The sequence below is a fragment of the Lepisosteus platostomus genome, chromosome 12, assembly GCF_059453375.1.
Source record: "Lepisosteus platostomus isolate fLepPlt1 chromosome 12, fLepPlt1.hap1, whole genome shotgun sequence".
NCBI classification, from domain to species: Eukaryota; Metazoa; Chordata; class Actinopteri; order Semionotiformes; family Lepisosteidae; genus Lepisosteus; species Lepisosteus platostomus.
In genome coordinates this window covers 40,973,045-40,985,144 of record NC_142622.1, presented here as the reverse complement: position 1 = coordinate 40,985,144, position 12,100 = coordinate 40,973,045, and the positions used below count along the sequence as shown (strand labels likewise).

Here is a 12,100-nt window from a genome sequence, read left to right as displayed (position 1 = left end):
TGCTACGACAACAGATCTGGTGTACTGGTGGATTCAGGAGCTGGGAAGAGTCCTGGGATGGTTGGATTCCCTGATTGACTGACTGAGTTTGGCCAAATAAAAACAACTGAATAATGAGTGTAATGAGATTGCAAGTGGTGAATGTAGTTTCAGCAGAGATGCCACAGAATGTAGTACTAGTAGCAGTGCTGTGAGCCACGATTCTGTCAGCTGCACATACAGCAAAGAGTTTGAAAGGATGACCCAACCTCTGGTAGGCACTCATTGCAGATGATGTTTGAAGAGTTATGGAGATGTGGGACTGGGGAAAAGACACTCACAGTATTGCTGCCAGCAGTCAGCCCTTAATCTCTCATCCTAACCTGAGGTCGGTGGGCATTTCTTGCAATATTACAACAGTACATGGGCCGCACATGGAAAACTAATTTGTTTCCTAGCACAGCAGGAAGGGAGAAGGAAAAGAGAGATAAAACTGTACTCCATGTGTTTGTGAATTAAAGTGGTGATAGATCTCCAGGAAAAATATAATGACAGTGTTGGAACTGTTGAGCTCTATCCAAACTGGCCAATCATCACTAGATATCAGAGGAGAAAGAAGTGAGCCTGGGCAAATCAGTTTCCTTATCAGATGAGTTACTACTCAAGACAACTATGAGATGATGTACTGTAGAGTAAATGGAGTCCTTTCTAATGAATAATTATTTTCTGAATTTGCTCAAAATGGTCTTTTAGCTTAATCAGGGCTACCTTTCCAACCACTCTTTTATTCAATGAAGGCAACTGAAAAACAATTTAAAGAATATTTTAGACATTGTAATTATGCATACAGGCGTGTGGATTGGTGCCGCTGTCTCACAGCTCCGGGGTTTGATTCCACTGTGAAACATTCTGTCTGTTCTTTCTGTTTGTTTGGGTTTTCCCCTGGTGCTCCTGTTTGAACCTACAGTACCTTTGTAAAGACATTCAGGTTAGATTTGATTGGCGGCTCTACATTTTCCCCAAGGGAGAACTTGGAGATTTATCACGGAGTGTCACACATGTTATAAGCAAGAAGAATATTGCACACATTGTAGGATTGCAATGAATAAAAATCACCTCACCCACAGACCTAATACATTATCCCATCCCTACGCACGTAATTTGCACATCCAAACTGTATCTGACCTCTCAAGGCTGGATAAACAGCGGTATCGTAGCAACAAAGAAATAAGATGAGACCTAATGAGAGCCCATCTCCCATAATTTCTGTTTTATAGTCGGGACGCATTTTTATGAGCTTTGAGTCAGAAATTTCATAAGTTGATAAAGGGGATATAACAGGACCTCAAGGCCATGAGCAATGAAAGAAATGTCTTTGTTTCAGAGAAGAGGTTTCAAGGTCCTGTCGTTAATGGCCACTCATTGAAATATTTCAAAGTATTTGATGTCTGATAACTAAGTTGAAGGTACATACAGTATCTAAAACAAATAAGGTTGGTAGTGATTAATCCATCCCAGACCACATGTTGCAAGTGGGATTTAAAAGAAATAAAAATTAAGAAACAAATGCCACAAAAAGTTACTGTACATTAAGCAACCCAGAATGACCCTGATATTTGGGGTGTTCGTGTGTGACCTTACGAGTAACACACTAACAGGCATCAAGACACCATTGGAAAGATCAAAAACCTGAAAAAAGGCCCCACAATAACTGGAAAAATGGCCAACACTTCTGCCAGGTCCACGCTCAGAAGAGTCAGTGGACTTTGCAGCCTGAGTCCCAAAAAAAGATATATTAATGGTTATTCCCAACCTGATGTGTCTCAAGGCAAATTCAGTATTCCGCGGTTGTCCAAACAAATTGTAAAGCTTTTATAAAGTGCATAAAACAGAGGACAAAGAGGTGCTTAAATAGGGGTACTTCATGTGAATTGATTAATAGATGAATTGATATTCCACGGGCTTGCTTCATTAACTGAGTGCTGGAATGAGACATTAGAAAAACTAAGAGATGATCGGCATTAGAGACAGAAATATCTAAGATGTTAACTATGAGAGGAAATTAAATTTAGAGGACGTGACATGAATTCATGAAAACAACGAAGAATGCTAAAGTTGATATGGTGTGAATTGTAATGAAAGGGATGTATTTTAGCCAATGAGCTTGATGCAAAACAAAGTAATTCTAATTTTACACTATTTATATAATGAGAACACACCACAATTTTGTATATTACCACAGTTCTACATTAAACAGGAATACTAGGAGGCACAGGAAGCCTATACCACAACTATTTCGTTTCTCAAATATATCACACTGACATTTGAAGGGTTATGCTGAAATATTCCTTTATGAAGTGCACAGCTATACTGATTTTATATTTAAATTGAAAAGCTGGATTTTCTGAAAAGACCACAAACCTTCCTCCAGGCAGTAATACTAAACCATTTGTCTTCTCGGACATGTGGTATTTAATGCATGCAGGCTTGATAATTATGAATACCCCTTCAACAAAGTCCCCAAAAACTTGAAATGCATTTTAAACAGGAAGCTGAAAACTCACATTTACACAGACAGCTTGTCAAAACTGTGTTTTGTTTATGCTCGTTCAGGCAAAAGCAAAAGGCCCATATTCTTGATGGGAGTTTATTTCTCCTGACTGATATTTAATTAAAACTTCAAATAATTGGCATTTTCAAATCATAATATTATTCTTTGAAAAATGACTGCACAATTATATTAACTGTGTATATATATATCATTGGAACAACATGTGAGTAGCTCAGGCAGTGTTTGATATTTCTTAGTATTGCAATTTGTCATATAGTGTATCTCATAGAGACACAGGTTTCCCATTAAAAAATATGGCCACCAAAATGATCCATCACCTCATAACGAAGAGTTAGTAACCAAGTTCATTTTTCATGCACTACAAAGAAAAGTACTTTGCAAATACAGTACAAACAGACTGTATGCTGTACGTACAGTATATGGTTTTAGTATGTACTGTACGTGCACTGACAGGGCAAATGAAGATAGAACATAGCTGTTAAGAGACAGATTCTGGAATCTAAGGAACAAACTACCAATGAGAGTTGACTGAGCTGATCCAACTCTTGCAATGAAGTTAAATTGCTAGGCTGTGATAAAAATGTTGAGAAGCTACCTCAGTGTTGGAGCAAGGACACGTTTTCAGGTGACCTACTGTAAAGGAGATCACTCATCTCTGATTTTCCTTTGACTTCCTTCAAAAGATGGGTATCTATAGAGTGCTCCATGAAGCTTCAGCACCTAATGCTACTCATCTTGTACAGGGATGTCTCCTAGGTAGAGTTACATTATGAGTCTTGTGGAAATAGCTGCTGTCTGTCTTGAGATGTTCTCAAATCCCCAGAGAAAACCATCACTGCAATTTGCCACAAGCAGGCAGATCAAAGATACAATATGGTTTAATCCTGGAACCCATCTCTTCTAGCTTTCATTTCAATCTTTACTTAGGCGAATCAAATGCTTTAATTAATTTGCTTGCTTTTAATTAGTCCTTTTTTTTCTACATTTTATAATTAAAAGATCTTGACAAGATTATAAAAGTAAGCAGTTCCATCCCATTTCCCTTGAAGCTGTAGGCTTCAGAAAACCCTTTTTTATGTACCTTTATATTATCACACATGCAACGCTTTTATAAACTAATAGAGTACAACACACTTAACATCAACTCAACAGACTGTTGAATGATGTTTGCATAGTTTGGTTTCTGAATCAAGGAGAACTAACAGTAGCACACACATATGGAGTAGTGCACAAAATTAAGATTGTTTTTGTAGTATCCCCTTTACAAAAGTAATATACAGTATTTGAAGTCTTCTTTTGAAATCTTCAGTTGAAATTGCTTGCATTACTAACCGAAACATACACAATCGAAAAACACCCGAAGAAGGCTCCACAGCAGAGACGCTATGCTTTTCTTTTTCCTTTCAGCATGGAATAAACTTTTACCTGTTCCGTAGATACACAGTCAACGAAGAAGTAATTGAAAGTCTAGATGTATTCTAAATCTTTTTTTCCTAAACAAACCAACTCGGCTGACATTTCACAGAACTATTCACCTTACAGAAAGGATTAAAGATGGGTTCAATCCCTGGGTTGCTATCTGCGTGGAGTTTGTATATTTGAATGGATTTCCTCTGGGTGCTCCAGTTTCCTCCCACAGCCCAAAGATATACAGTACTGGAGGTTAATTGGTTTCTGGGAAAAGTGTGTGTGTGTGCCCTATAATGGACTGGCATCCTGGTACCCTGCATTGTGCCTAATTCCTACTGGGACAGAATCCAGCTTTCCCACAATATTCTGAGTTGGATAAGGTGGTTAGAAAAAGGATTGATGGACAAAAGCATGAGAGGGCTGGTTTACAGCACAGATGTACTGTATAGTTAAACCGAAGCTGCATTATGAACTAAGACGGGTAACCAAAGTCAACTGAAACAGTACAATTAGGTAAATTAGGTCAAAACTGTGTTAAAAAAACACTTGGCATTGTGACTGATGATTTGGTTTGGAGGCATTATAATTCATGTTTCACATTCTGTCAGGTTTAAAATATCTTATTCTTCAGTTTGATTATTTGCATAACAACTGTAAAATTGACATTTAACACTTTGATTTTAAACATTTATAATCCTCTAAATATTATGGACCTATAAATATGTATCCAATGCTCATTTAACAGTAAGCTGAATGTGAAGTACACAAAGGCTTTATTGACCCAATTTCCTTTAAATGGCTTTCAAAGTTATTTAACAGATAACTGAACAGTACTGTAGTACTGTTGAGTACTATTGAGCATGATTAGTAATGTAACATTTGCCACTCAGAACAGTAATGCCTTCTGCTGACATACAGACCCAGATTCCCATCTATAAAAAAAGTAGAAAAAAATATTTTAAAATTTGAATGAAAGAAAAAAATTAATATGAATGCACAAAACGTTTGAGCAGAAAAGTTAACAAAAATCGTCTTTTAACTTGTCATTGAAGCTACATTGAAAAGGCCGGTCTAAAAGAGCGTAAAGGGTGACTTGTTTCTCTGACTTCAGATACAGAGCAGGCAAATTTTGAAGGTGCTGTTTGTGATGTGCATGAGGTGGGGAAAAAAAAGACTACTTCTCTTTCTGCAGTGCAAGGCAACACCAATTCTGAAGCGAGAAAGTATCGTTGCATTTCTCCAGAAATCACTTAATGATTTTATTCAGCACATTATGGTTCACGCAGTGATGAGCGAAGCAGAAACTGAGCATGTGAGAAAAATAAAGTGTGAAGTGAGGTTTCGGATTGGAATGGAAGACGGAAACGTTTCGTATATTCAACATGTGGTACATGTATATACTCTATTTGTAACCGCGACCATCGGGACTACGATTCCCACAATTCTTTTGATTTTTTTTTTCCTTTACTGTACAGAATCCTGTGCTGGTCTGTAGCTCCCCAAGGGTATGTACAGAACTCAGTTCAGCACCACAGCGAGGCAGACAAAGCCTGGCGTGGGAGGGACTGGCAAAAACCTTTTCTTTTCAATCTCACAGGGAAGAACAGCCGGAGATGCCAGAGCGCAGAAATAATAAAAAAAGGTATTTAAATAAGTCTTACTTTATGCTACTGCAAAAATCGAACACGTTGATCTGCATGTTCCAATATATTATTTTTCCCCCCCAAATCCTTTTGTGATATTTTGAAATGCTCTTTATCAGTTATCTGCTCCTATTGTACAAACTATGAAAGGGTGATGTTTCAAACGACTTCTGTTTGATGTCTTTAAAACAGCAGGTTCAGAAAGTCTTATTTGAAATGATTATTTTTTCTTTTCTAAAATGTCGTGCCATAGATCATTGACTTGAGAGTAAGGATTTGCTTTGCTAACATATTTTCATCCCTTGGGCTATCGTGTTACCGTTGGAGACGTGCTCTACTCAAAACATTTTAAAGTAGCATTTCAATGTTCGTTTGGTCTTGTGTAGGCACAGTTTTGATTTTGCATGTCACATTTTTCTTGCGCCATAAGATTTATTGTTAGCCTTTAAAAGGCTTTAATAATAGAGACTACGTTTTAAAAGACTTAGGATTATCTGTCTTTATGCGGATTTCTTTCCTAATAGGATACTGATGACTAATCATCCCTTTTAATCGCCTTTTTATTTAGGGAAAATGTTAAGCTGCCATGTATGATACTTTTAGAGGAATTTTACTTAGCGTGGCTTTTTGAATTTGACTTTTAAGTTGCCGGTGCTTAAAAAAATAGAGTGCTGGAAAAGTCGTCGCGTTGCTTTATTAATAATTGCTATAGTTCTTTTGGTATTTGATAGTATGTGACAGCTAATGTATATCTGTTTTAATTTGTTAATAGGTATCCTGGCTATGCCCTAACGTGCTGAAAAAAGAGACAATCAAATGGCTTCCCTGGAGCTTCTTTACATAGATAAAGATGGCAAGCAATCCGATCCTCCAAGCAGCGTTGATTGTGGTTTGAGTCCACTGCATATTCATAAGTCGAGCACTTCTGCTGGAAATGCAATTTCCAGAACACTTCAGTGCAATTCAGCTCAAAGGGCATCTGTCAGTGAAGGACAATGTAATTCAGCACCAAGGACAGTTCCCTTGAAAGGGGGGTTGTTTGGCAAACAGAATCCTCAGGGACTGCCAAAAGAGGCAAAGGTGTGCTGTGATGAGGAATTGGAAACATCCTTTACTTACATCGACGAAAATGTCAATCTCCAACGCGCCAGTCCTCAGCTGTCTGCTAAAAGCCCCTATGGACAGTCGACTCAAAGCCCCGGCAGTGAGAACCAGCAGGAGGCTTTGCAAGAACTGTCACAGATGTCGCAGGATGAAAGTTCCTCAGAGGCTCAGGGGAAATCGGTGGATTACGGCTTCATCAGCGCGGTTACGTTTCTCGTCAGCGGGATCACACTGGTGGTCATCTCCTACGCCATCCCGCGGGACGTCAACGTGGACAAAGACAGTGTCTCAGCCCGGGAGATGGAGCGGCTGGAGAACGAAAGTGCGAGAATCGGTGCCCATTTAGACCGCTGTGTGATCGCCGGGCTGTGTCTCCTCACTCTGGGTGGAGTTGTGCTTTCCACGCTGCTCATGATCTCTATGTGGAAGGGAGAGATGTACAGGAGGAAGGCCTTCGCATATTCAAAGCAGTCAGCAAAATTGTATGGCTCAATTAATTTAAGAGCAGGAGCGAGTCCCACTGGAACTACAGCACACTTGTCTGTGTTGGAGGATGATGTGATAACCCTTAACTAAAAATATATATATTTTGACACAACAAAAATATCCAGTCTTATCAACAAAAGACATACATGCATATTGGTAGCTTGACTGATATTTTTCTCTTTCGAATATTCGATATAACTATCTTTGAACTTGAGATTTGAAAAACAGTGAAATATGCAAATTTGATTGATAGTATAGATAGGGATCTTCTCTTTGGGGGGGAAATATACTATAAATGATTATAAAAGCCATCCAATACAAATGCATATGAAGACATAGTCATCAATGAACAACCATTGCAAGACGATTGACAATTACATAGTTTATGCTTGTCTTTAAAACCAGTATTATTGACAGGAGATGAGAAGACTGCTAAGGAGGACATACTGTAACATGCAGCTGTGTATCTGCATCGAAAAACATTAGTAATTGTTTTTTTCACATGAAGACAAAATACTTCTGCTCAATATAATCAATTATATTGATCCAAAAGCTGTTGTTTTGCTTTATTAATCATTATATTTATATCCTTTTTAGTGTTTTGGTGGCACTTATGGTTATGACTTCATAGACTAGTGAAAAAGTTAGGTGAGTGAGTAACAAAATAAAAGGCACATAGTGGCTTCACTCTCAGTTTAAAAGCCTGCTTGAGAATTATCATTATTCTTATATAATAATCATTATTCTTATGGTATAATAGTGTTTTAGGAGAGTTTTGTGTTCTATTTAAAAAACACTCCATCCAACCCTAGGCCTTAGTGTCTCATGATGTTCTTGGAAAGGCTGCGTGTGTTCATAATCCTGCTTAATTTGGCATATGTTCCTATATGTCTGTTTCATTTACAGTATTAAGCTGTGATTCTTCAAAAGAACAAACTATGGAGTAGAATTTGAATGTTTCTGAACTGGCAGATATCTGCTAGACCTGGGTTGTGCACTAGCACCCCACCTCATTCATCTGGGTGTTCTCAGGTGATGTTCAACAGGTGCCTTGAAGGGAAAAACATTCCTCTCAGCTCTATAGCTGACTGTCAAGCCTTCGTATATGGGCTACAGAGGTCCAAGTTGGCATTGTTAAAAATCAGAACACCATGAACAAGAAATGTTCAGAACAATCAAAGCCTAATGCTGAATAAAAAGGATAATGTGACTGTTAAAAGATTGAAATTATTATTGCTTCTCAAATATTAATATTTTCCACTTTCCAAGTGCAAGACCAAAGTCATATTTGTAGATCCTCCAAGCAGCAGTGATCTGTGCTATATATAAATATCATCCACCTCATAGTATTGTTTTTGTCTTGGACCTAACACAATTATAAGGACATGAACTGTACAGTATATGCTATTGGAGTTAATGTTAATATGATCATTTCATTATCTAGCTCCCTGTAATGAGACACATTGTCAGACACAAGATTAAATTACCTGCTTGCACAGAAGGTTGAACTCACAATATGACATTGCATTTTGGAATAAAATGAGTGTATTTATTAAAAATGAACTTGTTCACTCCTTTACCTTGGGTTTTCACAAAGTTAATACCAAGAAGAAGAAAAAAGTCATAGTATATCACGACGGTATGATATCAAGAATAACATTATACATCTGAAGGCATTTCCTGTATAAATTGGAATCCCTGTTTCTGAATCGGTGTTCATTGTGCACATAAAAGAAACAAACTCCCATTACTTCAAAGTTCATATCCTTGAACCAACAATCATACTGCACAACTGGATTACGGGGAAAGGCTGGAAGATGCAAAGATGTTTTTCAGCAGCTTTCAGGATGTTGTGTTTTTTTCCTGCTGAGTTTTCTGGGGGGCTCAGATTAGAATCCAAAAAAAACAATTGGAGCCATCTCATCTGAGGGAGGGTAGGGAATGAGCAAGAGCTGTTGTAGAGCTGAGGCGTGGCTGGAGATCTATGAAACAAAACATCCATGATGCCAGAATGCCTAGATGGAGCTTTTGTTTCATCACTCTCCAACGTTTAATACTAAATACGTGTGCCTCATGAAAGGATTGCGTTGGAAAGCTTTAACTTGAAAGACGTGGTCTAGTTCCCTTGCCTTTTCACGTTGAATATCAGATACTTTATCAAAAAAGGAGTTAGTCAGCCAAATAATTCCATCTTAATTCACCTCGTATTCCCATTGGTTTATATGGGGTTTCATGGGCTACATGCAGATTAAAATCTTAAACTGCAAGCCTTGTGTTTAGCAGGAATATGTCAGTCTTGAATCTCACGTGGTATCATGAAATGTTTTGTTCCATAATCCAGTGATAAATGATTTCATCCTTTTTCTTAAGGAAACTTGGAATATGAGATGTTCTTCAAATTGTACAAAGCTTTTTGTGTATTAATGTCATACAGCATTTACTAAGGCCTTATTTAAACTATTATGGTATCTGATTGCAACCTATGCATAACTGCGGCAGAAAATAAATTGTTAATTTATACATGATGCTGGTGTGTCTGTCTTTTTCCAGATTAGATTGCCAATGCAATGCCAGGATATGCATCGTTAATTAGCTTTTTTTTGCAAAACCTGGATTAGAGCAGATTGGGGGTCAGATACTGTACATCCTTTCATACAGCATTTACTTACTTTGAAAGACATATGTAAAATGGCAGATATATATATATATCCCTCATTTCCTAATTTCCTCTACGTTTCAGTTTGCAGCTGCTCTGCATCTAAGCTTTGTGTATTCTGTTCTTTTATCAACACATAATTGACTTTTCACTTTCACAATTTCTGATCCACTTCTTTCTCACTACAAGTGTTTATTACATGTAATTACAAAATCTTAGATTTGTTTTAAAGTGGCAAAGTTTTGTATTTATACCCATCCGTTTTTAACTGGACCAGTTGTGCAAATTTCTATCTTCTGTCTGTCGCCGTTGTATACACTATAAGGATAACACAATTAATGTTACTGTGAGCCCAAAGTGTGAACAGAGAGCATGTAGCCATGTGTATTCTGGTTTATCTTCATGAGTGCAGACTATCTTAAATAACAAGAGTCTTACAAAACCGAAAGCACCTTATTTCTTTCTCAGATGAAATTGGATTAAACTAAAGCATTTGACAGCTACATGTACCTATACCAGATAGTCACATTTCCAGACTAATGGGCACTTGGTTAATTGGTTTTCCATCTGATAGATTCTATCCAGAAAGCAAATGCGATGTACTTTTAAAAGCCTCTGGGCACAAATCTTCTCCATAGTAGCTATGCAAATAAAACTCTTCAGCCGTAGTCCCGTACATTTGGTTTGACATAAAATTTTGACATAATATCAGACGTCAAGAAGCATGCTCACAGTGGAATGAACACAACAATGGAAGTAACAGTTTATTTCCCCTTCCTACTCCAACTGAATTCTCCCAGGACTCTTGATTGCTAAAAACGCATGCAATAACATTAAAAGAGCATGGCTGATGAATTCCTTCTTCATAATGAAAATGGAAATAAGCATCATGGTCAGTCTGGTTCCATTAACAGATTGGTTACTGATCAGCCAAGCTCAAATAATTATTTTACTGCACATTGATGTGTGAAGTAGGATACAGTGACATTAGAGCTTTGCAATTTCTAAAGAGCAAACAGTGAGGTTTGAAAAATATAGCATCTCTCATATGGAGCTACAGCTGTTCGATTAACATAGAACATCACTTTCCAACAATAACACTGTCAAAATGATGTTCCATTTGTCTTCCAGAAACAATACCATATAAAAAGTACTTTTCTAACCTGCTTAAATGTATAACTTATTTTCCATGAATTTTATATGCCCAAACATACATCGAATCCAAAAGCAAATCCTGAAACAATATGATATTCCTACCCATTTAGTATTGTAGTACATTAAGGTTACCCATACCTACATTAACTAGGTTTAATGATTTCTATTTATTTTATAGAAAGAAAACAGAACCTCCTTTTTATACTTTTTGATTGAAATTTAGATTAAATTGCAAATATTGATGGAAAGCCACTAAATAATCTTCTCTGCATAGTATTAGATAGAAATCATGTTTGTATAAATGCATATGTACATCGCACATAATCGACCAGATTCTGGAATTCTGTAATTTTTCCAGGAGAAAGTCAAGTCAGTTCACATTCGGTTGATGGAGGTGGAAAATGCCGTCTTCAGTGTCATTCAAAAATATCCCATAAATGTTTTGGGTTCTATATCGCTTGACATACAGTATGATTAATATCAGTGTCGTGATCATCCAATCATTGGGTGACCACATGTGCTCTATGGATGAAGGAATTGTCCTCCTGGAAGATGTTTCCTCAAGATGATTGAGACGAATCCTCAAGCAGCAGAGCACATCTGGAGAAACACTGCTGGTATAGAGTCAGGATTAATCAGCTAGGGATCTCTTAACTCTCAACAAACTTCCTAAGTGCCCGCAGGCTTGAGGTGACGTCAGTGGGAGACTCTCAGCTTCTCCAGTCAGCACTAAGACGTTTTTATAGCATGTGAAAAGATTAACAGCTGAGCTGTTCATGCATGTACAGTACCTCATGCAGTACAGGAATCTTTGCTGCTGTGAGCCAAGACTTACAGTGACAACTGGTGATAACACATTGTTAAAAACATGTCTTTGAATTTTGTGCAATTTCCTGTAACTTTAAAAGTTAGTTGCATTCCCATCTCTACATGACTATTCTGTCACTGTGATTTTCCACTCTGTCAGGTTGGTATGCAAAAAAAAAAACATTGTCTTGAACCGTTTCTATTTATCTTGTCCAAGTATTTTATCCTTAAGCTCTTTATCCCCTATTTTGCTGCAGTTCAAATGCACAGGCTGATCTAAGCAGGACA

At 37.5% G+C, this 12,100-nt stretch overlaps 1 protein-coding gene across 1 annotated transcript; it reads left to right on the top strand.

Annotated features, from left to right (window-relative positions):
• Nucleotides 1-5,128: 5,128 nt before the first annotated feature.
• On the top strand, nt 5,129-9,719 carry tmem74 (transmembrane protein 74). The gene is made up of 2 exons (XM_088601916.1): nt 5,129-5,603; nt 6,377-9,719. Exon 2 carries the CDS (start codon nt 6,421-6,423, stop codon nt 7,282-7,284), a length of 864 nt encoding a protein of 287 aa, XP_088458042.1. The 5' UTR covers nt 5,129-5,603; nt 6,377-6,420; the 3' UTR covers nt 7,285-9,719.
• Nucleotides 9,720-12,100: the final 2,381 nt, after the last annotated feature.

Bases quoted from the DNA above. Each gene is read 5' to 3' on its own strand.
- tmem74 (XM_088601916.1), top strand. From the start codon at position 6,421: ATGGCTTCCCTGGAGCTTCTTTACATAGATAAAGATGGCAAGCAATCC.